General features: G+C 42.3%; 2 protein-coding genes across 2 annotated transcripts; both read right to left on the bottom strand.

Moving 5' to 3' along the window:
- Positions 1 to 4,519: 4,519 nt before the first annotated feature.
- On the bottom strand, positions 4,520 to 18,660 carry etnk1 (ethanolamine kinase 1). The gene is made up of 8 exons (XM_070991573.1): positions 18,356 to 18,660; positions 16,639 to 16,898; positions 15,688 to 15,828; positions 13,152 to 13,294; positions 8,395 to 8,478; positions 7,482 to 7,642; positions 6,734 to 6,807; positions 4,520 to 6,485 (listed from the first exon to the last, which is right to left on the bottom strand). Exons 1-8 carry the CDS (start codon positions 18,500 to 18,502, stop codon positions 6,413 to 6,415), a joined length of 1,083 nt encoding a protein of 360 aa, XP_070847674.1. The 5' UTR covers positions 18,503 to 18,660; the 3' UTR covers positions 4,520 to 6,412.
- Positions 18,661 to 20,440: 1,780 nt separating this feature from the next.
- On the bottom strand, positions 20,441 to 26,337 carry pyroxd1 (pyridine nucleotide-disulphide oxidoreductase domain 1). Its single transcript, XM_070992015.1, has 13 exons — positions 25,963 to 26,337; positions 25,762 to 25,842; positions 25,458 to 25,577; positions 24,975 to 25,103; positions 24,478 to 24,551; positions 24,158 to 24,354; positions 23,965 to 24,062; positions 23,719 to 23,821; positions 23,519 to 23,634; positions 22,945 to 23,067; positions 22,275 to 22,412; positions 21,982 to 22,071; positions 20,441 to 21,600 (listed from the first exon to the last, which is right to left on the bottom strand). The coding sequence occupies exons 1-13, from the start codon at positions 26,038 to 26,040 to the stop codon at positions 21,442 to 21,444; spliced, it is 1,506 nt and encodes a 501-aa protein (XP_070848116.1). The 5' UTR covers positions 26,041 to 26,337; the 3' UTR covers positions 20,441 to 21,441.
- Positions 26,338 to 27,561: the final 1,224 nt, after the last annotated feature.

Raw genomic sequence — 27,561 nt, 5'->3', positions numbered from 1 at the left:
GATGAACGAGACCGCCCTAACCCCACCCCACCCACCCCCCCCTCCACGCACACACACACCCTGCAATTGTTCTGTTTTGCTCTCTGCTCTTCTGTTTGATTGTAGTGAGCTGCATGTACAGTGTGTGAATGGGATTCTAATGGGATGGCCAAAATGAAGCACAAACCATCTTCTGATCTGCGTGTGAGCGGAAATCCAGTTCTTCTGGATATTAGAAAGGTAGCAGGGATGGCCAGATAGAGGTCACACGAGGCAAGGGACCTCTTGGCCCCTTGAACTTCTTAAAGTTTAAGGCCCGGTGTGTCAGATTTAGGGGCATCAATTGGCAGAAATGGAATATAATATTCACAATTGTATCTTCATTAGTGTATAACCTCCTGAAAATAAAACCAGCTGTGCTTTCGTAGCACTGGAGAGAACGCCAGAGAGCGCTAAAGAACGTTTTTAGCACGTTTTAGCAGCCACTGTAGGGGAGGGTGAGGTTGCTCGATGTCACTCAATCCTGCATACTGGTCATTTAACAGTGATTGTTGGCAGAGCTGCTTTAATGCCATTGTATTATTAGCTGATGCTTCAATGTTGGAAGCCATAAATCTGCATTTAGGCCTGTAAATTAGTGGATTGTTTATATTGGAATGCGGCAGTCAATTTGTTTTAGCAATGAATTTAGTATTTTGGTATTTGGCTTATTTATTTAACCCTGATTGCAAAAAAGTGAAAACGTTGTGTTTAGTGCTTCATAATATGCCAAACATTTTCAGGGGGAGTCAGGGAACCCTGGACCAGAGAAGATGGAAGTGTTTCTGGATGTTAGTGACAGGCGGCTTTTGCTTTGCGTGGTAGAGGCATAACGTATTTATAGATGTAGTGACGAACTGTGTTCACTAACAATGGTTTTCCAAAGTGTTCCCGAGCCCAGGTAGAACTATCCTTTGCACAATCATGTCAGATTTTAAAGCTGTGCCACCTGAGGGACTGAAGGCTTTCAGCTCAAGGTCAGTTCAACAAGATATTAAAGGCGACTGCAAACCGCAACAAATGTAATGCTATTCAGATTTATTCAAATATTATATGTAACCAGTTGCTTTGGCCTTAGAGGTCGACAAGGCGAGCTATTAGGCAATGAGACCTACAGATAGACAGGTTTTTATGTCATTCAGTGCCTTGCCTCTGTTTACTGTGACGTATTTAAACACAAAGAGAAGTTGGGGAAAGAAATTAGACTCTTTCTAACTATAACATTGTTACGCCTGCAGAGAAATGAGACCAATGAAATTGTTCTGTGTGCCTGAAAGGTTTGCAGTTAAAACTCCTCTCCAAAGGGACTCTGCCTTATGAATTTGGAGAAATGACAGCTCTGATGGATGTGCATCACAGCTGTGTCAGCACTTTCCCTCTTCTCCCAGGCCTCGGCCTCTGACGGCCAACAGGCTTTACTTCCCCGCTCCCTGTCTCACACACACACACACACACACACACACACACACACACACACACACACACACACACACACACACACACACACACACACACACACACAATGCTGTGCTCGGGTGATGTACAAGTATAATCCATTACTACACACTTACACCAATTGTCTTCAGTTGGAAGTGGCTGCTATGACCTTTTTATGGGAAATGAAAATAAGTGGAGGCGCAGAACAGCCGATATTGGATTCTGTTGTTAATTAATGTGTGTATTATCCGCGTGGATGAAGCCAGGGGGAGGAAGTTAATTGAATTACAGTCAGCGAGTTGGATAATGCACTGTTGTAATTGTTCAACTGTATAAGACAGTCCTCACATTAGGGAGATGAAAGGCAGGCTTCTGGAGAATGGTAAGAAATTACTTGTTTGGTTTTGGGGTGTGAGGCATGAATGGTTTTCTAATTTACCCCTTGGGATGGCAAACTATGTGCATTGGTAAAACACGTCTGAGCACTCCTTATTTACTTACAGCACTTTTGCAGCACATAGACAAAATAACGCATCACTAAAACCCATCTTATCGTAGTTTTCACTGACTAATAGGCCTAACAAATAACATTAGGCTCGAGCCCCCTAGAGCTCACCTAGTCACTTTGAATTCATCCATATGGCCTTCATGTAGACTTATTTTTTTTTTACATCCAGGCTGTATAACCAAATTTGGTCCTCCACAAAGGAGAACTGGCCCAGGGCTCAGTGTTGCAAAGCAATCTAAGCCTATTTGAATGTGATGTTTTCTTCAGTAAATTCAGAATGTTCTTATTTGCTTTGAATGGAGAGGTTCAATACAAGGCACATTAATGAGCCGCCTTTATTTTAAATATAGAAATCTATGTTAATAAGCATTAATATCACAAATAATAAATGTTGAATAGGATTATTTTTGTAGCATGTGGTGAGCTTTTCTGCCAGGTTTGGGAACCTGCGCATATACTAATTTCTTTCTATGGGATGTGCTGCCATCTTGTGGTCAACTCTAGCATAAACTCGGCCAAAGACAAGTACATTACATTTTACATACCCTTTCTCAATCCCAGAACAGCTCATTCTGACGGGATGATGGTAATGTCAGGATCTCTAAAGACAAAAAAAACAACTTCCTAGAAAGATGCAGGTGCAACATTTATTACTTGCACAGCATCCATATCAATAATGGCTGTGTGGTGTATTACCATGTAGTGGCACTAGTGGCCCATTTAAACCATAATGCTCATTCTAGCTGTAGATGCAGCAGCAGATTTATGTTCACACTTTAAAGAAAGAACACACACATCATAGAGAGAAGACTTACATGTACATTAAGGCCTGTGATGTTCAAGCTACTTATTTAAGATTATTAAATCACAGTTTAAATCCAGATGAAGAATGAGGGAGCTCTCACTAACACAGCAGACCTCAGCAGAAGCTGCAAAGACAAGGTGATACTCCCATAAAGACACAAACACCCGGAAAGAAACCAGCGAGCAAAGAGACAGACAGGCATGGGGTGTATTTCACTCACCTTTTTGGACGTTTATGTTCATTCTTCTTTCTTTCATGAGGGATCCATGTCATGTGATGTCCCACCGGCGCTCATTTTGCTTGTGACCTTACTCCTCATCTTCTGTCTCCGTTGCTTGTAGCCGAGCTGCTGTCATCTAGCAGTTCTGGAAAACAAGCTAACTCTCCAAAGTAATTCATGTTGAGAACTTTCCATTGTTTGTTTTATTAGTCACGTACGTCTTATGTCACATTTCCAGAGAGCTGTCCATTTAACTTTCAGTCGACGAGGATTTCTCCCCCCCCCCCCCCCCCCCCCCTTTTCTCCCATTACTTAATTTCTTTCCGGATGTAATACCGTCTTTGACCACACGATTAGTTGAGATTTACCAGCGTGTAGCTGAGGGGCGCTGTTTCACTCAATTAACTCGATAAAGTAGGGATGATGTTGGCACACCGTCTGATAAAAAAAAAAGTTTTACCTCTACTTTTCTTTGTTCAGTAATTCATAGAATTATTTTGCCTTTTAATATAATTGTCATTACCTTAACTGATCTTGTTCGGCAGACATAAAGATGGACAGAGGACACATAAGGGTAAACAGACTTTATTATAATTTTGTTGTTTACAGTATTGAAAATGTCTTTTTTTTTTTTTTAATTTCACCTCTTACCCCTTGCAGTTACTCACTTTAATGCAACTTTTAGAAAACAAAAAATAAAAGAACTCCCTCTATGTACATTCATTCATATTTGAGAACACGCAAAAGGTATTACTTTTTACTGTACATATAAACATATGCTAAAGTGGCCAGAGAGATCTGAGGGCAGACTTTTTACAATGTTAAATATGAAACACACACTTGTAAAATATAGAGGTTCATACTATTAGCAGTACTACGATGAGCTGTGTAGAATGTACAGTTTCAGATTGATGGGGAAATAAAACCTTTAGGACATATTTCAGCAGTACAATTTGTAACATTTTGATAATTCTGATTATGGTTGTCAGATTTGACAATCTGTGTGTGTTATGTGTAAACGCGGTCTGACAGTGAACTACCCGGACACCCCACAGAAAATCTTCCACAGACCCGAACATGTTCCTTCAATACAACTCAAGCCTAAAACTGAATCAAAACTCTTCACCATTGAATACACTTTTATGTAAGATCTTCACATTTTAAAAGCCAACGTACACGTTTCTAACTCCTGCTAGGCCCGACTCAAACTACTTAATTCACCAGCATGAAACACACACTGAATTACAGACGGGAGTGAAGCAACAGACCTAACCTTCAAAGTGTGAGTACGACATAAGCTTTCACAGGCATACACACACTTCAGCGTCTACTCCTTCGCTACCACAGGAGTGTTAACATGAGTGCACGATCCAGTTTTGTCAATAACTGTCTCTTCACAGAGCTTTGCAAACTCGCTACAGCAGAGAGCACCTGGGCAAACGTATCATTTGCAAAGTCTTCACCACATTTTGCTGATGATGATCATGTTTAATCTGCTCAGGAAGCTGAAAATCAAGTGCTCTTGTTGCACTTTTTCTTTTTTTTTAAACATGCTACGTTTGCCCAGGAGTCATCTGCTGCTGCATCAGCAAACATTCACACACTCTCAAGACCTCAGCTTTAACATTTCCATTTAAATAAGTATAAAAACAGTCTCTATAATTGCCATTCTCTTTATGCTACATGGAAAATGATACAGTGTGCGTTATGTACAGGCAAAAAACATGTCAGCACTTTGGTGTAGGCTTATTAAAGTAACGAGAGATGAACCTGTTTCAGTTTTTAAAGGGCCTCCTGAAGCACATTTTAAAAACAATTCACATGAAGGTCAATGGTGGATATCGAGAAGTTACTGACAGCAGCCGTTGTTTTCTTTTTCTCCAGAAGATGGTGCTCTTGCTCACCAGATGCCACTAAAAGACGACTCCCATCTCATCATTTCCAACTGAACACAGACAGCCCAACTCAGTCAAATTAAGACAACCAACTCGACGCCAATCCACCTTTTCACAGACCTTCACCCCAACACTGGGTGCTTGAAATGAAGAACGGCAACAGTAACTCAGCAATCTGACAGTAAGCAAGGTCACATGGCAACAAGTGAATGAAATCTAGTCTACATGTGTATAAAATGGTCAGTTCTCAGTTCATTGGGACTGAACAGTAGTGTTTTGTAAGATTAAAAATGATTCCCAAACTTTCCCTGACATGGAGCAGACAATACAATGGTTTGGTCTCGTTTTGTACAGCGTCTTCCAGTCGACGTCACAGTGGATCAAGTCCCCAACACGGCTGACTTGTCATGTGACCTACAACCAAATTTCCCGTCTGCCATTATGAACACGGAATGTTCAGATTACAGTGAGATGCAAGCTTGTCCCCAGTTACGATTTAGACAAAAACCAAGTGTCAAAACAAACAGAATGTACAGAACAGTGAAAATCTCCCTCGAGTCAAAAGACTGACGGGTGCTCAACTATTTGACTCAACGTAGAAGTAAGATGTAAACACAAGATGCTCTCCTACGACTTGATGTTTCTACCTTCAGCCCAGAAAGCCTGAGGACACGAGCCCTCATCAAACTACACAGCAACAATGACTACATGGCTATTCTGGTGCACCACCCATGCAGAGTTTGTTGGGTAAAATAAGGGTGAAAACAGAAGTCATAAGGCAGGCCACAAGTTTTGTTTTGTGTGTGTGTGTGTGTGTGTGTGTGTGTGTGTGTGTGTGTGTGTGTGTGTGTGTGTGTTGTGGCTCATATCACATGGGATTATGGGACAGCATCGGCCTTTCCATGTCAGCGTTTCCTCTTTTTTGGGGGGTTTTGTTTTTTCCTCTTGGTTCCTCAGCAAACAGAGCAGGCTTTATATTGCTATCACGTCAGTATAAATTTGGTTGTTAGCAGGGCTGGCGATCAAGGGTTTTCCCCCATGAATGTGCATATGAGGAAGGTGTCTCCAGGCGATCAGATTAGTGTTTGGGCCACCTGTCTGTCATGTAGGTGGTTACCATGTATTGGTTGTGAGGGAGGTGACATTCCACCTACAATGTTTTTATAGTGATTTGAAGAAAAGCTGCTAACAAACACAATATGCTTATATCGTGATAATGTCCTAATTGATATTAGAATGACTGAAATGGCCACGACAAATTCTGAAAAGTGGGTATCATAGCAGGTCTCGACACACAAGCCCACAGTACAAAAGACTAGGGCTGCCTCCTCGTTCACGGAGGTGTGACAGCAGATGATGGATAAAGTTGTGCTTGATTCAAACTATAGCGATAAGGACATGTAGAGGGGACCCTGTAGGCACTGAACAGGACAGACTCTCAAGTCTGGCTCTTCCCTACATACACCCTAAGAGGGTGCTCTGCAGTCATACAATGCGTAGAGCAGGAGAGAAGATGGGGGGGGGGCCTTTTATTCGGGTAAGTTCAGCGCAGCCACCTCCAGTTTCATCTTGAAGTACTGGTTGAAGCGCAGGATTGCATATCTGAGAGCAGAGACACACAGGGAGAAGAGCAAAGTCAGCGATAGGTTAAAAATGTAGGTGACATGTTAGCTAGGTGCAAAAATATCAGACTGTTTTAGCACACTGTGCACTGAGATGACACAAATAACATCCATCTGGGTGCTTTGTATTTTGTTCTTAAACATATGTTTAAATGACTGAAATCTGCTGTTCAGCGCAAAATAAAATAGCTCAAATGTGCTTCATGGTTTAGTTCAAGATGGACTTACCCCAAGAAGTCAAAGTCGATGTTGGAGAACTTGGCCTGAATCAGAGCCCAGAGACCCCAGAAGAAATGAGACGCCTAGATACAGAGGAGAAAGAACACAAAAGATTAGCATGCACTCTCTGGCTAAAAGTAAATGTCGTTTCTAATTACCCAACACAGCTCACTCAAGCATGTACAAGGCCAGCAGACGCCCTATGGAAACAACACCAAATAGCTGACACAGAAATGCAATTGCTTCACTTGCCCATCCTCCACACTGGCCTCTTGTCCTCTTGACAGTAAACAAGGCAGAATGCGGCTCAGGGGAGAATGCCGAGCCTCGCAAGGGTTACCAGTCATCATTAAGAGCGGCTCCCATATGGTGGCCGCATCAGCAAGCACATCACAAACATCTTTCTCTCACATTCAGAGCAGGCAGGTTTTTATAGCCTGCATCACTCCCTACTCTGTTTAACCGACATCACACCAAAATCCATGTTTACTGACCCAACACCTGACAGCAGGCCTGGAAAATCCACTCTGACTGAGCCTCCGGGACACTTACTGTGCTCTACAAGTGTTCAGTTCTTCAATTTGACCTGTCACCGGGAAAGGGCATGGTACTGCAACTACCATCTATCTGCCAATCAGAAACCGTCACCATCTTGGTCTTTAAAACCCAAGACTTGACCAGAAAGACCAGTCAGGCGGAGATGAGCCCTTCTATAATCAAATGTGGTTCATAATGCATGTGTGATACGAATGCTTACCAAGGCAAATCGGTTGACTTGGACGTAAAGAATCTCCACCTCCCTGTCGGTCACGTCACTGCCCTGGCCTTTGTACTCCTTATAGGCCTCCAGGTAGGAGTGGAGCCACTGCAGCTGAAAGGCCCGATCTGGGTAATTACTATAATCCACCTCATTCAGGCCTACAACACATAAACACACACAAGTTACACACTAATATTTCTGTTAACACTTCTTATGCACATCTTTTTTATGTACACCAAGCAGTCCTGAAAATAATAATAATAACAAACTTCATTTATACAGCACCTTTAATACTGGGTGTGCTTTATAATACCATGCAGAGAAACAAGAGAATAAATGAGTCGGCAAATTAAAACCAAGCTATCAAATGAATAACAAAGAGGCAGCAAATGCTACAAACAGTAGAATATGCGAAAGATGGGAACAAAACAGTTAGAGTCAATGTTGAATGAATATTTTTTGTATTTGTTTTAAAAATGTTCCTAAGCTTACAGCCTTCGGTAGGGAATTCAATAGTTTTGGTGTGTAGCTAAAAAAGGCTGAGCTGCCAATTTTTTTACTTGTATTTAAAGAACTGGCAGCAGTGGATCTAAGAGGGCGTGACGGATTACAAAATGACAAACAATTAACAATGTAGGCCAGTGCCAAACCATTAAGGGCCTTTTAAACAAGGAACAGAGCTTTGAAACCAATCCTTAAGTTACTGGGAGCCAGTGTAGATTAGCTAAAACTGGGTGATATGCTCTCGCTTTTTTGTTCGAGTTCACAGCCTGGCAGCAGTGTAAAGAGCACTGCGGTAATCTAATCTACATAAAACAAATACATGAGCAAGTGTTTGCAGTATCTCGTTGGGATAGGAACGGCTGCACCTTTGCAACATTTCTTAAATGAAAGCACCAGTTCTACTTACCAGCAAACTCATTGAAATGGTTCCCAATGTCGTAGGCTTGGTAATTGTACCCAGCATACTCGTAGTCAATGAACTTTACATTGCCTGGAAAGAGAAGCGGTGTTGTTTAGACAGAGACACGGGAAGCAGACATAAAATGATTATGTTGTCTTTTCCCTTTGATTACTCTGAATGTCAAGGCTTTTTATTTCATACTGTAACTTTCTCCCTGTCTGACTGGACTGGCTGGCTAGTTAGCCAATTGTGGGGCAAGGAGTAAGAGCTTGCATTTTGAGGAAAGTACGACTGTAGAGGGAGACTTGGGCACAGAAAATGAAATAAAGGGAACTAAGACGGACAGGTTTCAACTGAAGAGTGACTTGTCTGAAAAGAAGTGCTGACAAACACTACGCATGCACTGTAATGCTGTTTGGGACTAACGCAATCATGCTGTTAAGATTTAGGGAACTCAAGAGGATACAAAATAAAAGCTCTTGTTAAGTAAATGTGGCAAAATATATGCTTTTATACCATCTTCGCTTTTCTAATTAGATATACTGAAGAACTACAAGGGAAGCAATCCAAAAGACAACATATAGATAGCTCGCAGGTCTTCAAGGAGGTTGAGTCGTCAATCTCTGGTGATATTTTAGTAAACAAATTAGATGTACCAGTGACTTATTATCAGCCTTTTTTCACAAGACCACAAAATACACAGCTGGGATGCGTTAGCAAGAGATGAAAACACATGGAACACATACAAATATCCAGGGGAAAAAAAAGATTGCATCTGGCTTTTCACACAATGTTTGTTTTGGATACATGCACAGAATGAAAGAAAAAAGTCTTAAGTTATGTTTGGAAGAGATGCGAGGAGGGGGAATAAAAGAGAAAATGGCAAAGAAATTAGAGGGACAAAGGGAGGAAGATATTAAAATACAAAGAGACACTAAAGCAGTTCGTAGAAAAGCACAGTGAGCTGCCAAAGCAAATGAACAGCAACACACTGTTTGAGACGCGCTCTCAGAACTTTGTCGTTGCTGAGAGCCAGCTGGAGTTAGAGATCCCAGATACACACTAAACCTGCTCGACACGTCTATTCCTAAAGGTTTTACAGTCTTGTGAGGAGTTCTGCACCAAACTACAGGCTTGAATGCTTATGTATGTAAGATACTTCACCTACATGTGAAAAAGCATCTCTTTAACTGCCACTGAAATTTGAGTAAAGACAGTTAAATCTGATGTTAGAGCGTGGAGAGGACGGGTCAAAGAATGTGTTGCTGTCTGCATGCAAGAACAGGAGGTGTCGGCATGAACAATGAACAAAGGGGGAAGCACTCAAAACACAAACCCTTACTGACAAGCCCCGTTATTACAACACACTGATTAAAAAAAAAAAAAGAAAGAAATTTTGAGAAACAAAACATGTCATTAAATGTCTCTAAATCTGTTGGTTTGTTTTGGCTTTGGCTAATTTCTTTGCCCTAAAATGTGGAACATTAGTCTTTGAGGTGGTGCTGGACTACAGAGAAAGACACTTTGAGGTGGGTTACCAGCCGGCGTGTAGGTCCTAGCGGGACACAACTGAACACCTCCAGGCAGTGGCTATAGCCCCCCTGTGCAGCAGATGAAAAGGTTGGGGCAAACACATCTTTCACACATGCTCACTCTCTCACTGACATATTTTGTCTTTTACCCATGCTTGCTCCCACGCACCGTGTCGAAACATCAGGTCTTGCTCCTAAATCCCATTCCCCGCCCTACCCGTGCAACCTCACTTCCCCTTCACACAACACTCCCCTCGAATGCTGCATTCCAATTGGTCTGCTGTCAACCCAATAACATGACACCTCTGCCGCTTCTGCAAATGGCAGAATCTTTGAGAGGCTTCCTGTTGGCTGCTGAGCTGCAGATTTTGTGGCCCTTGGGGCTGAGTTAAAATGCGTGCCGATTGTTTTTTTGTTTTTTTTAGCTTTGCAAATATCTGAGGAAAGTGAGAGGGGGCAGGGAAACTATAGCAGCCTGTGTTAGAGGCTGAGAGACAAAGTAAAGAGAGACAAAAGAGAGAAGTAATTCAGCACTTGTTGAGTGTACTTCCATTTCTTAACCATATTTTTGGAAAACTAACAAAATGAGTGCGCTGCCACCATTTCTGTTTATGGTTTTATCGGTACAGGAAGTGGTGGCGCCTCTGCTGTCGCGTTTGGTAGACAAGTGGTTTTATTCACAGCGACAACAGCAGAGCAGAAGTGACAGGAAGCAGCGTGGCAGCTGTTCTATCTTTTCATGCCTACTCTGCTTTTCAACCGAACAAACAGCTGTAAGTGCATGGTAAGACCGGCACTGAGCATACTCCGACGGTTTGGATAGTTTGAGTGGGTGCGGTCAAAGATTTTGTAATTATTGCTTGGAGTTGAAGTCCCTGGGCTTTTGCGGTGTCCATTCCACTGTGATTGTCATGTGTAGGTGTGGTCTTGTTGTGTTTGCATTGTTAGAAAATGTGTGACTACACTGGAGATACTGGGATAAAGGAACATGCGTTTCTATTCTGGTTTTTAATCATTAATACTTCCAAACAGAGGTCCTGATAACCTCAGGTGTACTTACTGAAGCCTGAAACATGATTCTGCAAGTCTGCAAATGTGCACAAAATGCTGTGCTCGCACTTTAACATGCTTGAACAAGAGATGTACCTTAACTTAAAATTAGCATGTGCTCTCAGGGCAATGTTGCATTTGTCACTACTGACTGTACAAGAACTGAACTGAGTTTCAGCTGAGTGTTGCGCCAAATTTTAGTAAAAGCAATCAGAACTTCAAATGTGTGCACCTCCACTCCTCTGTGAGCTACGGTTAACCAGAAACTGTTTTGCTCTTTCTGTGTGGCACAGGTACTTCCCCACGCTTTTGCCGAAGCATGTTTCAGCCTTTGACGGATAAGACTGATGATGTTCTATATTCTTGCTAATGTCAACAAATCGCATGAAAAGACCCAAACCAACAACGCACTAGTCTGTCTCACAATGCAAAAAAAAAAGAAAAAGAAAGAGGAGGGGGGAGATATCACAAGCATTTACTTTGAATAAAAAATCAAAAAGAAAATGCTCCGTAGTTTTCAGCAAATGTTGCTCAAACAGTTACATTATTGAAGACCACTTTTATCAGTGGATTAATACACATTTGGTGCACTAAGGGCTACGTGCAGCAGTGGGACAGTGTATGTAGTGTTGACTCAATAAAATACACTGTGTGTTCAGTGTAGTGTAACTGATCACGTCACCCGGTGAACAGTGTGGCTGCTTTTAATAGTGACAACCAACAGTGGAGCTCTATGCCACCAGGGAGGAAGCTATCTGTAGGCTTTTGTCTAAACGGGCAATACTTGTTAGTCTGATCAACTCAACGCTGGTTTTCATTTTTTCATGGATTTTGTTGACGATAAGAAAATTACAGAATATCACCAGACATATCATGTCAATTACACGGTCTGACCAGTGGTCAATACTGATGCCATGAAATGGAAACTGAACAGTAAGGAGCAGTGACGGAAGGAGTTTTCCAGCTTCCAGCGAGTGCAAACCATAAGCAGTTGTGTAATAACCACCAATGTAAGTGGCCTAGCTACTGCCAGAGGGACAACTGGTAGATGAGTAGCACTGGAGGGAAATGGGTGGGTACGTGGCTCCTACTGCTGCCATGAACTCATCCCGATTTGCCTGAGCAGTAGGCAGACTACGTGAGGGCCCTCAGAGCCGACTGTGCGTGAGGTTTGTCTCTCTCCATTGCCTCCCCAGGGCAGGGTGGCACAGGGCAGCCACAGCCTCAGCTGTCATTCCTAGGGGAGAAAGGCTAGACACAAGGAGCTGTGAGAAAGGCCCCGCCCCTCGTCACAACCTGACGAGGGGGCTGACAGCTCTTCAGCACCCCCACCCCGCCTCCCACATACATTAAAAAATCCTGCACTTTCTTGTTTCCCCTCTTTCTCACCAGTTTACCCCGCCATTCCTCTGCTACAAAGACAATGACTAGAACAGTTTCGCTGACTGGTACAGTGTCATTGGCCAGTTTCATTTAAGTCGCTCAGTGCAAAAATAGGCAAATAAGTTTGCTTGAGGACAGGCTGCCCTACATTTCTTCTTTCATCAAGAAAAAAAAAATCCCAAGAAGAAGGAGGAAAAAACCCCAGCAACACTGCTAAAGCACCAAAGACACGTGCTGTCAATAAAACTGAGATTTGGTATGTGGTATGATGTAATGGCAGATGGTTTACATTCTAAGTTTTCATCACAGAATTAGAACAACAGATCAGACAAAATGTAGGAAAAGAAACGGCTTCACTTTGCACAAAGCCGATGGTCTCCCAGGATTTAAAGGTATGGGAAACTGAAATCCAAAAACACTACAATCTGTGACGGTGATCTGCTTTAACACGTAATTGCCAAATTTATTAGAGGCAGATACACAAAACTTTGCCCCACCTTCCAATCTCTATCAATCAGCACACCACTTTAATTTATGTTGCATTTGCCCCATTTCGAATGAGGATTTCATCAAGGGTAAAACAGAGGGTCCAAATGACAGGATTGTCTTTTCTGACCGTTCTAATTCTACACCTGCAGCCCAATGCAAACACTGACAATGAGTGAAGCATGTGACTAGCGTTGACCAAGTGCAGTTAATGCAATCCTACCTGAGCGCAGGGACCAATGCAGTTCACACTACAACACAATTCAGTCACACAGCAAAGTCTACAGCTGCACTAGTGCAGCTTATACTCACCTGCCTCCTCGTTGTAAATTATGTTTTTGCAGAGTAGGTCGTTGTGGCAGAGAACTACGGGGGAGCCCAGCACCGACAAGTTCTGCTGGAGCCACACCAGCTCTTCTCGGAGGCACAGTGGGCTGGGCACCTCCATATTCAACCTGGAGGGGGCAGAGAGTCAGAGAGTGTGAATACTGTGTACTGAATTAGAGTATTAATAGAAGAACAGAAGGAGGTGAAGTCAGTACAGGGGGACCTGAAAGTAGACTTACAAATAGAGGTGAAATAGGAACTGAAAATAAGAAGCATGAGAAGAAAAGGAAACAAATAACCTAATGTTACAAACAGTCCCAAACAATTTATGTGGCAAAAATAGACGAAAAAGAATAAATGCTTTATTCATAATTGCAATCTCACAATCTTCACAATCTCAACAAAAATTAATATACAGCAAAGGAACCACATGATCTTGGTGCACAGCCTCAAATTTAGGGAATGTTTAGTCAATGTGCCCAACGCAGTCAATTCAGAAAATAATGATAAGCTTCATAAAAAGAATTAGAGAAGCTCGACCGAAAGCCCGACTAGAATAAAGTGTTTGTGACACAAGTCAAGTCCTCACTGCAGTTCAGTTACAACCACATTTCCTGCCTGTTAGATTAGGCTGTAACATTACAGCAAGATAACTAATACATGAACACAGTGACACAGAAAATGCCTTCATTAAAAAGGACTGAGACATGAGAAAAACACCTACGCAAATTAGCAAAGTGCACACTTTACACAGCAATGCAAAACAGAAAGAGCAGGCTTCAGGCCTTGTGATTGTATGCACTCCACCTATTAGGTGTTTTTTCCTTCAACACACATACACGAACCCCTGAGATGCTGCGGGCGTCGCAGCCCTTTGGAAGTCTTTATCAGTATTTGTCTTACCACGTTATTATTTGGGTGACCTACGCAGAAATCAACAGCCTGCAAAGTCAATGTTTGTTTTGGATTCATTTTGGGCGCCAACTTAAATGGTGGCAGTTGTTACTGCCAACACTATTTTCAAATGATCAGGAGCGAATGGTGCCAAAGTGCCCAAAGTGTGTTCACTTAAAAACCCCGGATAATCAGAACTCAATTTGTCTGTGATGTGGCGCACCTGAATTCTTTTGTGTTGGCACTGACACAAACTGAATGGAGGGAATGGATGATGAAGATATAAGAACTGATTAACACCAATACTTTTAATGCTTTTAGCTTATGCAAGATTGATATCAGACTTAGGATATTAAGAGTGACTGCTAACTAAGTGTAATATTAATGATCCATTCCGCTAGGGGTGGATGATATGACCGAGAATATATATCACAGTGGGGTTTTTTTTGGTTTTGTTTTTTACTTTGGAAGCAGTAACCTGTCCGATACTATAGGTTAATTAGTAAATGTAATGTCAATCATTCTCAGAGTTAGACAAGGGGCAGGATTAGACATCGAAACAGCAATTATTTGGTAGAAACCCTAAAGCATATTATATAAGTGCAACACAGGGCATGTCTATCATGTGCACTTAAATAGAGCTGGAACACACACACACACATACCAACACACCTGAGTGGGCTTTCGTGTAACAGCATAGCCAGCTGAGCTTGTGTTGTAGCGTGAAGTGTGGAGATAATGTTAGGTCTGGCTATGTGAGACGACACAAAAAGCAACGTGAAAATAAAAAAAACTGTTTCCCACGCCAAAGTTACTACTCTGATTATTTAACTGGCTTCAAATGAGGCTTAACATTCACACAGTTTGTCTTCACTGTCCCTCAATATGAAAAACGGCAACATTGCTACAGCGTGCGGGTCTGCAATAAATGCTACAAGCAACATTTGCTGCGGGAAATGTTAATGCCAAATTCAATAGCCAATTGTCCTGCCCCTCAAAGCAGTGCAAAGTAAAATGATTAGCGCACACATGATATAACTGTTATCCTATGAGTTTCCAAGTTAATCCACTGAGTCTTCATGTCTTCAAATGGTGTGAGTAGATAATTGTGTTGGTTCTTGAAGGCAGCAACAGAGAAATTAGCACGCCTTGTTTGATAAATGTACTTTTATCATATCAGAATGCCACGGCTGTAAAGTGAAATGATAACTGCTGAGCATATGAAAGGAAACTGACGTACCTCCTCAGACATGTACAACTCATAATAAACACTTGTGTTGTGCCATTACATGTGGGGTGGTTTGGATCATTTGTGACTCACTGATAAGAGAGGTAGGGGGTCGTAGTTCCACGTGGAGACAAAATATAGCATAAATATGCAAGAGGCAAAGCCACATATTACATATAGTCTGTGTAGATATAGTCTATATAAAACCAGCAAATGAACTGAACATGAACTGTCTGACTTTTTAAAACACTTTTGTCAGCCAGGACTGTGACAATGAAACTGAATTAGGCTTTAAAAATTTCATTAATGTACTGAAACATTTAGATGGCATCAGAGAAAAGCAGCCACTTCCGAAGGTCTGACACTTCTCAGTAATTAAAAGATTTGATATGGCCTCACCTGGCAGTTTGCTCAGGGTCCTCTAAGCACTTGGGGATGAGAGCAAAGTACTTGCCCATCTTCAGCCACAGATCAGACTGCGGCACCCAGCCATTGTGGGCATGGATGGCGTGGTACTTGGCCAGCTGCCTGGCAATGAGCCTGCAAGACAGAAGACGACAGAAAAACAGGCAGATATGAATAAGAGCAGCACGCAGCCACTGGGCAATGAATTTAAAAAACAATAAATGAATAAATACAGGTTTTATGTTTTCATCAGATAAGAAACAGATCTGTTCATTAGGATACACTCACTCATTAACAATGTTTTAATGTAACATCAGGACAAATCTCTAAATTTTATAATAATTTACTTCAGTTCATCAAACACATGTCCCCTATTGATCAAAGTGCATGTTCACAAAGGATGAACCTCTCACCATCCTTGCTTTTGAGCGACCGAGCCTTTCCAGGATGCCCCTTTCATACCCAATCACGATACTATCACCCGTTACCAATCAACCTGTTTACCTGTGGAATGTTCCAAACAGGTGTTTTTGGAGCATTCTACAACTTTCCCAGTTTTCAGTTGCTCCTGTCCTGACTTGTTTGAAACGTGTTGCCGACATAAAATTCAGAATAAGCATATATTTAGAAATATCTGTGAAAATGAGGAGGTAAAACGTTAAACATATTGTCTTTGTACTGTTTTCAACTGAGCATATGTCAAAAAGGACGAGCAAATGATCACACTCAAAGTGGCCCAGCTTTTTTGGAGTTCCGGTTGAAGTAATTCATTTTAAACTTCAGTATCACACAAATAAATGCATGTAACTGTATGAGTGAATTTGAGTGAGTGTGGTGATCTGCACTAACAACTGAGGGAGGAAAGTGCTAACAGACAAATCTAGCTCAAAGGCTAAACAACTTTATGGAAACACTCTTTGTTGTATATCAAAGCATTTCGGTTACCTGAAAACAGGCTGGCTGCGAATGTCCTCAGGCTCTAGAGCGGTTCCTTGCAGAAATTCATAACACAGGCCATTGTTGAAGGTACAGTATAGGCGTGGGGCACAGCGGTGTGCATGCAGTACCCTGAAACTTTTCACTTCATTTTCCCGGTCAATGAGCAGTTCAGTTTTGTTGCCATAAATACGGACCAGAACCACATCCTGCATGACTGCACCCACATAGCAGCCCAGCAGCTTATTGGTTATTCCATCTGTGAAAAACTGCAGAGAGAAATAAGAGAAAGAGTAGAAAGCAGGTGAAACAGGGGAAAAAAATACATCAGAATTTGTGCTTTGCTTCAACAAGCTAGCTTGACATCTAGAGTCAGACCTTTCTGCAAAAATCTACATTATTTTGGGTGTTACATAAGTTCTGGGAGGAGTCTGGAGCTGGCAAACTACACAATGGAGAGAAGAGGAACGAATGTAGCCATGAAAAAGTAGGGCTTGTCTGGTTTGATTTAAGCTGAACTGCCTCTGCTGTGAAGCTGGGAACATTTTTGGGGAGAGGTGGGGGGTGCTAACATACCAGCCCTAATTGTTCACTCTATAAGGGATTGGCTGAGAACGATGGGACTGTCAGGAATTTTATTTTGCATGAGGAAGCAATGACAGGCATTTGCTGAGTTCCCACTTTGCTCTCATTGATGAATATAAGCAAGGGTGGTGGAGCATGTGACCAGCTCCTATCCTCACTGTTTACCGAGAAGAACCACACCCCCAGTCTGATAATGGACAGGGAAATAAGCCACTGCAAAATTCATCACTTTCTGGATATCAGCCCAGGCTGTAATGTTCAGCACATGTCTCGTCGTGACTCTCTGGGATAATGAAATGTCAGGAAATAGCTTTATTTGAGAACTAGGCCTGTTTGAGTTTGGTAGACCAAAGAGAGCACTTACAGAAAGACACATGCAAAAAGTGAATGCATGGAATAGTCTATATCCATGATCTATTAGTCATCTGTGAATAGACCAGGGATTTCTACTAATCTATGACATGTACCCTGAAGCTCAGTCAATGCTGCGCAGCATGTTGACAGTTCTGGGCCGAGGTGTCAGACACCTCTCCTCCTGCCCTCATCTGTATGACCACCTCCAAACAGAACTGTGGCTTTGATTATTAATTACCTCTCGATCAGTTCGCTTCCTACACAACAACGACAGAGAGCAAGGTGTGTTTAATTTCCGTACATCGTCGCCGAAGTACCGCTGGTGAACAGGTTCGCCTGCATTTGCAAACTGCGCCAAAGGCTCCGACTGCTGCATCATGACCCGGGCTGACGCAGATGCTATTTGCAAAGGCAAAACATTAACCGTGACAAGGGAAAAATACCGCAGTATCTTCGGAGCTGTGACGTTAATATAACGAGGAAATTACCTACCATCTGTCTGAGGATCCGAATAGCTGCTTTATAGTGACATTAACATAACGCTAACTTACTTCTTGATATTTTAGCTGCCTGTGGTGTCATTATAATAAGGTTAGCTGGTTTTGTGGGCCATTTATTCATTGAATAAATTAACGTTAGGGTTATTCATATGGGAACACGCTGCTAGCTAACATCGGCTCGGACAACTTTTGGCTACAAAGAAATGGATATACAAGCTATGGCGAATTTGGAGACATGCCTGTATCTGCCTGTATCTGTAAAAGGTTTTAAAGGGAATAAATAGTACCTTCACTTTGACCTCGGATGGCTTCCAGCTCGGTCTCAGCTCCTTGATCAGCTTTAATGCGCCAGATCTGTAGTCGCTTTCGTCAACTGTCACATCTATTTTGGGCACAGCGGGAGCCTCGTCGGGTACGTGAATATAGTTGGCCATGGATAAAACTTAAGTTCTTGGAATATCTTGAAGTCTATCGATTACCGTACCGTACGTGGCAGCAAAACACGCAATGTATGAAAATGTCACAAACTGCGGGTATATAGACCTTGAGCGGTCGGTGTGCGGCAACGCCTCTCAAAAAATCCCACCCACCCGAGAAAAAATGTTCTCCCGATGCATGCCGGTAGTCGAAAGATTCGCTGGAAGCGCATGTTATATGTATCAGCGTGCACCGTCGGCGGGGCCTAATCATTAACAATATCTTCATATGGAAAAATGTTGTCCTGGTGCCAGACATCACCGAAAAACAAAATACATGAAGTTATAACATACATACGAGCACAAATGGAAAGTATTAGTGGGCGTATGTCTTATTTTGAGACTTTGAAGTTTTAGCTTTTTCGTGACTTAAACTTCTCAATTGCGTAATCATGTCGGTGGTCCTTGGTACATACACAAAAACGTACACTTAATGCGTAATACCCACTGCGTCACATCCGTAATCTACTTGAATGAAATGAGCTTTGTGGCAAGTCTGAGCGTTTTAAATGTCAGACCTACGAGGGGCCGTAGTCCGACTGAGAGTTTAGACCCATTTGAACTCAAATTAATCCGGCTTTCTGGCCTAATACACGCACACCTCGAATGTTAGTTGTAAAGGCAAAACGAAAAAGGTTATGCTTTTGTGAACACAAAATGTATTTCTGCTATTTGTCTAGTAGCAACATGTTGGAACAGGCTGTCCTCACCTCAACATAAACATTTTATTTTACAGATATGAACTGAATGACAGACAGTGTGTGAACGTGCAATTCCATATCACAGTGAGAAATGTAGGTGTTTTACTGGGCTTATCATGATGAGCAGGATGGATGTTTCCTTCAATTTTTATAATCTGAGATTCTTGGAATTACAATTCTGATATCAGAGAGAGAGAGAGAGAGACTCCTCTAGACTAGAAAAATAATAGTATAATAGTATTTCCATGTTGTCCACAAGTCAGTATGACCATTTAATGTCTGTTCAACGCTGGCATCTGAATTCATGCCAGATCTGCCTTACTTGGTCACATTATCTTAACATGTGCCACTGTGGCCAGTGTTGACTCATCTAGTGAACGATGCCCTGCTCTACACCCACACAGGTACACATTTACTCTTGGGAGAGCTTCCCAGTGCAGTCAGCTGGTCATTTCCTGCTGGACAGCCATTTTACCTTATCAGCAGCTCTTTAGGGAAATAAGTGCTTTTTATTCGTGTTTATTGCTCTTATTCCTTCAGTCTCTTTTGGAGACTCATGAGTTACTTGCACAGATGGAAATTAGGGAAAAGAACTGCAACACGTCCCCATTTCCTGCAGGCTTTTTCTTGCATTACAAGCCTTTGTCGTTTTGCATAGTGCTCAATGAGTGACACCACAAGGTTGCCATGCCAACTTTTATCAGCCAATGGCAGCAGATAAATCAGTGTGGGCAGGTTCCTGTTGCTTGTCTACCCTATAAAACACATATCTACAGGAAAACCGGTTGACCTCGTCTTTTAAATTGTCCTTGTGGAGACAACTCTTTACACGTTACCGCTAATGTTGTCCTTTCAAAAGCTGATTTTCAAATAGCAGCATCCCCAAGAGCGACATATCCAAGGAACAATAGACAGCACTGTGCACGTTCTATGAACGCCTGCTGAGGTGAAGGAGGAGCCGCAGCTGCTGTTTAGTTAGAAATTTGATCAAGCGTCACTAAGACAACAGGATTTTCTTTTCTTTTTATTTTTTACCACCATGTATTGTTGAACACATCCTGTTCTTCTGGGTAAAAAAGCCTCAGTGTCTCATCCATGCAAGTGTGTCTCACTTCACTTTATGAAACAATGGATTTGTGTTCATGCAACATGAAAAAGGGCTTTTCTAAACATATCACTCAAACACTAATTTAGTGCTCTTGGTTTTGAAAATAATTTATTTTAAATCAAAAATATATTCTTTAGTACACAAGTGCATTGAAAGTATACTACACAGGATTTGTCCTTTGTGTCGTGTTCTTTGTAAGTGAATCATTCAAAGCTGGCCCCTCCTACATCGCATTAGAAAGACCAAAGCAGTGAATCAGAAAAAAAACAAACTTATTTTCTAACTGTTTCACGAGGTTACCTTTCAAATCCCACATAAACACGCCCACACCTCTGCACAACCCTCAAAGAAGGTGCCGCATTGCTGGATTCTGTGTGAGTGCAGCCAATGCGCAGGCTTCATCCTGTCTGCTGTTGACTAGGTCTATCTGCAGACACACAGTAGAGACAGGAAACGCCTACTACATGATACACCTCCAAAATCGTTAGGTTTAGAAACCAAAACGAACTTGTTAGGGTTAGGAAAAGATGTTGCATCTAGACGTTTCTCTGCTGTTGCCTCTCTGCTCTGCGTGAGTGTAGTTCGGCCTTGCCCTCTGTCAAACAGACACAGACCAGCAGGTCTGTCCACATTCACAACACAGACAGAGAGCAGAGGGGGGAGACACAGACAGGGGCCCGACCTCACACCCTGCGCACTGTTATTGGCTGGGGGAAACACACCCACTGCGCAAAGGCTGATGCCCAGAAACATCCCGACCACAGCAAGATAAGGAAATACAGGGAGAGAGCAGGGTCTCTGCAGATACACTGCCATGCACTTCTAGCAGGTGAGAAGTGTTGATTGAGACATTGTTTTTTAGGAAAATCCTGTACAATATCCCTTTAACAAGAACCAAGATAATGTCTTCTTTGTCAGACAGCTGTTCGTCATTGTCAAATACACCCATTAGCATGACCATGAAGGCAGAATGCAAGATTCCCTCTTGTGCCTTTAGACATCCTTCAGGTTATCAATCAATGTCATCTACCTTGGATGACCGGTGAATATTCATTGCTCAGCATGCTCCTAAATCGCCCCCATCGTGCTCAGTCGAAGTAGTCCTCTATATCAATGTTGGGGTTGAGCAGCTCCTCTCCATACGGGGTCAGATCCATCTGGTTGAGGATCAGGTTCTCAAAGGTCTCCTCCAGGTCTGTCTCCCCGATCAGCACCGCTCCCACCATCCTGCCTCCACTGAGGACAACCTGGAACAGTAATACAGGTTGAATGTTTGTGAAAATACAAATGTTATCTCCCACGGTGGATGGAATTATTCTGTTGGACACGTGAGGAAAGCAATCTTCAGATGCTATCGCTTTCTAAAGGTTTAACAAATAATCAGCTGATCCTGTTTTGCTTCTGGCTCATCACCAGCATAAGATCACACACACAGGAAAACAGTGGCTCCCTTCACACAACTCCAAAAATTCAAATGGCAAATTTAAAGGCCACTGGCACCACAAGAATGTCTACAAGGAAACAAACAACCTGACATATGTGATGACAAATTCTTTTCTTATTTAAGTGTATTTAAGTGATACGTTAACACACGTGTATTAACACATTGTTATTCTCGTTAGTATCACCTTGACATACTCCTGGCCTTTAGTGCAGCGCACCAGTAGCTCATGGTCGGGCCCCAGCCCCTGTCCATTAAACTTTCCCAGCAGGACCACCTGTGGAACGACCAGCAGACAGGAAGTTGTTTAAATGCACGGTGCGAATGGGCCTGAAGGTAGAGAGGACACTCACACACTCACAGAGCAGCTCTTTGAAATGACCTTCAATAGTCTTGAAACACTGACTAGAATTTGCACAGTAGATGATTAACATATTGGTTGTTCTTTAAATGACTCCCCTGTAGTAAAATGTCACTCACCTTGTAGTTGAAGAATCTGGTAACGTGTGAGAAGAGTTCGAAGCAGAAGTCCAGTTCTATTGGTTCTGACAGGACGTGTGCCGCCATGCAGCGGCCAGCGTGCCAGCCCATCTGACGGGCCTGCGTCCACAAACGCATCTGCACATAACACAAACGCACACATACACAGGGTCTGAAACAATGCAGGTGAAAGCACATTTTTTTACATTGCTAAATAAGTTATACTACTATATATTTTAAAGTGTTTGCAAACCCATTTTTAATGTTATCCTGCTGTAAATTCAAGTACTCTGTGTGAATTCAAAAACAGACTCATTCACCGATACCAAGCTTATCAATTTTTCTTTAGACTTCACTAAAAGCGTTACAGCGCATGTCTTTAAAGCTTGATGACAGAATCAGTTTAGGCACTTTTAATTATTTACATTTACAGAGCTGTTACACTTTAAGTCAATTTAATGAGGTGTAATTGGCAGTATGAGTGAAATAAAAATGCATACAATCTTCGCTCTTTAACCCATGTGGAAACTGACACCAATTATCCTAAAGGCAATTAATCAGCCATTATCCTACTATGTTGTCCTATGCACTGTAGTTTCTAAAGATGCAACGTCTGAGGGAAAAATGGCATTCTGCACAGGTCGATGCGAAGGCTGGTCGGTCAGTTTACCTGCTGCCACAGTGGGCTGTGTTCCCAGCATGCAGTGCACACGTCTCCTGCGGCATACACATCTGGCTCTGAAGTCCTCATGTGGTCATCTACCTGCAGGCCACCATCATCAGCCAGTGCGAACTAAATACATAAAACCAAATATAGAAAAAAAAGTTATCATCATTAAGAGCCAAAATATGACACAATGAGGTGGCTCCAAGTGGGGAATTCAAAGTTAAAAGCAAAGTGAGAAAAGCTCATCTGTCCTTTAGTGACATCTAGAGGCTTTCACATCAAACTGCTGAGAGCTTTGCATGATTTTCTGCTTCTGTTCTACTGTTTACTAATAGTGCACTGTCCAACTTCATGAGCCCACAAAGGCTTCTGTCTGGCAGGAGGATATTTTAAAAGGTTACCAACAGATATGGACAAATCTTGTTGATTAGGCACTGACAAAATGGTAGCTAGAGCTCATATGAACAGATTACGTAACACTGAACTTTGTGAAGAGACAGAAGAAGATGCAGACTCGCAGTGCTGGCGCAGTGAAAAGACTTGGGAGCACAAGAGAGCTTATTGCTCCTTTAGTCACCTTGTTGCCGGGGAGAAATGGCTCAGTGTTGGGCACGACACCGGTGGCACTGACTATGAAATCACAGCCAAATGTTTTGCCATTGGTGAGCTGGATGTAAAGTGGCCAGGATCCCCCTGAGACAAGAGAAAGAGAGAAGCTTGAGGAATGAAAGGCTTGAGGGGAAGAAAAAGTGGGGGGCGAGGAAATCTAGTTCTCACCATTCTCAGGTCCGAGTGTTTGCTGTGGGGAGTTGAGCAGCTCCTCAGAGGTGAAGATCTTTTCTACCTCACACTGGTATTCCACTGAAACTCTGCGGGACACCTGTGCTCATGCCAGCAAGGAGAACAGACCCGAGAGAAGAGGTGGAAGGTATGACATAACAGAGGGTCAAGATGCATACAGATTGATCTGCAGAGGCCCGTCACCCTTCCCGACCTGTAACGAAGCTGCACACGCTATCTCACCTGCTCTGCTCCTCTTAGAACGATTCCTTCATGCCAGTCTGGACCGAGGGCACTGCCAGCCTCTGTTGGACCGGAACCACGCCCTTGTGCGTGTCTATCTGAAAATAAACACATATACAGAAATCGTTTGTATTACAAATCTCGGCACAGACTCTGAATCAGAGAAAACCTTTGAATAAACCATGATGAGGACCTGCTGTGAAGGTCTGGGACGCTCCAGGTGCTGGTTCCTCGGTGGTGTAGCGAGGTCTCTTACAGGCAGCAGCTCTCTCTGGTTTGTCAGCCTCCAACGACGGGATGAGGAACTGCGCCGCTCCAGCATCAAAGAAGGTGTTTCCGATGGCCTTGTCCTTCACGGCCCAGATCACCTCACAGCCCTCCACCTCAAACCTAAGCACAACATGTTGGACAACACTGAATGAGTGTACAGAGTGACCAAAGTCTGAGCACGGTGGTAATGTTAGACAAAGTGGTTTTATATTGGCTCCATGCTCTTTAGCTTCTTTTACTTACACTAATTCAAGAGCAATCCCTCCATTGCCAACAACAACGATTCTCTTTGCGGTGCATAATCGCTTCTGAAACTCCTGAAGCACAAACACAGGAAAAACTCTTCAGCATGTTTTACTTTTTAAATCACAGACTACGGAGGTTATGTTTTTAGTCCAGTTGTTTTGACTGTTTGTAGATTAGCAGGACACATTAAACAAATGCAAGATATTATAGCAGTTGCAGCTGTTGAAATTTTACTGGATGCACTTTTGTACACAGAGCCAAGGCCAAGTGCTGTGGAGGTTACTGTGCCTTAGCAGGAGTATTCACAGAGGATCAGGAGAAGAAATAAAATGGTGCAGAGAACAAAACAAACAAAATACAATCGGAGATGTTCTGCTTCTCTGGACAGAGTGCAGACTTGCTAAGGTAAGGAGGACTTACTTCTTCAGTGTCCTCAAGGATTCCACACCTGCATGTCAGTAACAATACAAACATCTAGAGTGATGCTGTGTTACCTGGGCACTGTCTGTGTCCCGTATCCCCAGCACAAAAGGGTTGTCTTTGGTTAGGAGCTTGGGTCTGCCTCCACTGCAGATACACAGCTTCTCATAGCCAAAAATGCGTCCATCTGCAGTTTCCACAGACTGAGGATGGATAGAGAAATGGGCAAAATTAATGATTGATTCATTTGAACAGCAAGCATTCAGTCTGATTACAGTCCCATTGCTCTGTACTTAGACCATAAGCTGTAACCTCATGTCCACAAGGTGGCGATAGTAGACACATAATAGTCATCAAAGAGTGGTTGCTGTAAAGTGTTGCAGGACATCACTGTCTGGATTTTATTGCAATTCTGACATGATATTCAGTAAACAACTGATGGGGGAATTACAGCATGTGTGGAATTCTGTATTTTCCTCACAGTTACAGATGTTAGTGAGATACACATTTTACGAACAGTCGCAATTTCTTGTTAATGCTCATGTGATTTACGTTACATGTGATTGGGCATGAAGGGATTTGACAGCAGAGTGGATGACAGTCAGGTTGGGATATTTCTCCTCCAGAACACTGGATGGTCGCTCCTCAACATCAAACTCCTCCAGTATCTTGGACACCTTTGCCAAGGAGAACAAAGTAATAAAAACATAGTTTTAATATGTGATGTTGTCATCATTTCATGGTCGACTCAAAGTACATGCGTCATGTACATGCATACATTCATTGCCGGTCGTTCGTGTGCATTAACAATATAACTATGTTCCCTCTGAACACCACCATCATCATCACCATCCTCCTGACCTGTTTATAGTTGGTCACTGCCTTGATGTGGGGACCTGCTGTAATCAGAGCCACGTCAGCTGATGGAATCTGGGATGACAGCTGTCAATGAAGATTAAGGTTAATGTCAACTAGCTCCATGGCATGCATTACAGTTGTAGAGCGTACGTATTAAAGTTAATAGATTTTTTCTATTACACCGAACTAACAATTCATTTTCACCTGCTCAACACATGTCACACCCGCGATGCCACCTCCCACGATCACAAATCTAAATGTTTTCTCTTTTTTATCTGCCATTTCTTGCTTAGAAAAATGCTAAGCTAACGGTATCTAGCTTACACTAGCTCCCTTGCATTTTGCGATACATGGACTTAGTTAAACGGTCAATTTTGTAGTTCTTTCTCTCTCTCTCTCTCTCTCTCTCTCTCTCTCTCTCTCGGTGCGGACTCGTTGATAAACATTTGAGACTGTACTACTCATTGGTAAGAGTGTAAAATGCTCTAAGAAATAAGTAAGTAATAGCTAGCTGACCAAATGCTTCTTTAGCACATGACAACAGAGGACCAAAGAAACATGACTTCCGTGTTTACGGTTACCTACGGCAAGCAGCAGGGAAAGCTTTCAAGCGCACGCACTGAGGCACGACCAAGGAATTGACTACAGCTTTCTTCAAGGAGGCTGTTAGCAGTGTAATTATTTATTTATTTATTTTCAAAGTGTGCATAATCTTTAATGGCCCACAAAGAAGTCACATGCAAGCTGTGTTTCATACAAAAAGACATAGAATGAGCACAAAAACAGGGATAGAAAATTAATGAAAAATAATCCTCAGAACATGACTTGAAACACTATCAAACAACTGCTTTAAAATGCTGTAGGAACGGGGTCAACACATGAGGTGGATGAGTGTGACTCTTTGAGAGTCTTGCAGAGATCAGTTAATGTAGTGTAGGTGCATTTTCTCCCATGCTTACATCTTTTTTACAGGGTTTACAGAACTCATCTGTGTTCACATCAGCAGCAATATAGGCTCAAACTGACCTAATTTGCTAGTAAGGAACGATGCTAGTTATTCACAGTTTCATGCAGAAAACTGTGGACGGGTGGAGGCAGAGTTGAGCCGATGGTCAACAGTGGAGAATAATATTCCCATCATTCTCTGTAACAATTTTGACTTCTTTAAATATATTACAGTGGACTGTGTGCCCAGTTCTCCTTTATTTTCTTTCAGCTGCTTGACAAAATCTCTTCCTCTCATTAATACTGCTGTTGTTGAACCATGGGGAGATTCTGTCAGTTGACCTCTTTTTAACCTTTAGAGTAGCAGCAGCTTTTAAGGCAGATTAAATGCTATTGTTGAAATGTTCAGCCAGGTCATTTAAAGGGCAGTCAGCTGTGTGTGGCTCAAATGATAATATAATATTACAGACCTTTGCTGCAGCCTTGCTATCTGGGAGTCTCTTTTGATTCAAAAATTCCCTTTTGGTTTTAGAGTTGGTTGGCATCAAAAACCACATAGTGATGGTCAGAAAAAACTATTTCTAATACTGAAACATTGTCGATGTTTAATCCTGTTGTTATTACCAAGTCCAGAATGTTACTATGCTGATGAATGAGGCTTCATTTACATGTTGGGTAAGCCTTAATGCCAGTGGTGTGATTAGCTTCTTTGGCTTCAACATAGTATTATAAAACCTTTCGTCATTCAGAGTCAGTGGTTCATACATGTATTGCAATGGGTGGTTAAGACAGCGTTGGTGCTTTCTTATTTGATTTCTTGCTGGATTTGCCTTTACAAAAGTGTCAGGAAGGCTGGTT

The sequence above is a fragment of the Chaetodon trifascialis genome, chromosome 22 (assembly GCF_039877785.1).
Source record: "Chaetodon trifascialis isolate fChaTrf1 chromosome 22, fChaTrf1.hap1, whole genome shotgun sequence".
NCBI lineage: Eukaryota > Metazoa > Chordata > Actinopteri > Chaetodontiformes > Chaetodontidae > Chaetodon > Chaetodon trifascialis.
This window is presented reverse-complemented; position numbering and strand designations above follow the sequence as displayed.

Coding starts and splice junctions, on each gene's coding strand:
- etnk1 (XM_070991573.1), bottom strand. CDS start 18,502: ATGGCCAACTATATTCACGTACCCGACGAGGCTCCCGCTGTGCCCAAA. Junction 16,899..18,355: donor CATCCGAGGTCAAAGTGAAG/GTACTATTTATT, acceptor TTCTCTCTGCAG/TTTTTCACAGATGGAATAAC. Junction 8,479..13,151: donor AATTTACAACGAGGAGGCAG/GTGAGTATAAGC, acceptor TTCTCTTTCCAG/GCAATGTAAAGTTCATTGAC.
- pyroxd1 (XM_070992015.1), bottom strand. CDS start 26,040: ATGGCAGATAAAAAAGAGAAAACATTTAGATTTGTGATCGTGGGAGGT. Junction 24,355..24,477: donor GGGATTGCTCTTGAATTAGT/GTAAGTAAAAGA, acceptor TGTTGTGCTTAG/GTTTGAGGTGGAGGGCTGTG. Junction 24,063..24,157: donor GTCCCAGACCTTCACAGCAG/GTCCTCATCATG, acceptor GTTTATTTTCAG/ATAGACACGCACAAGGGCGT.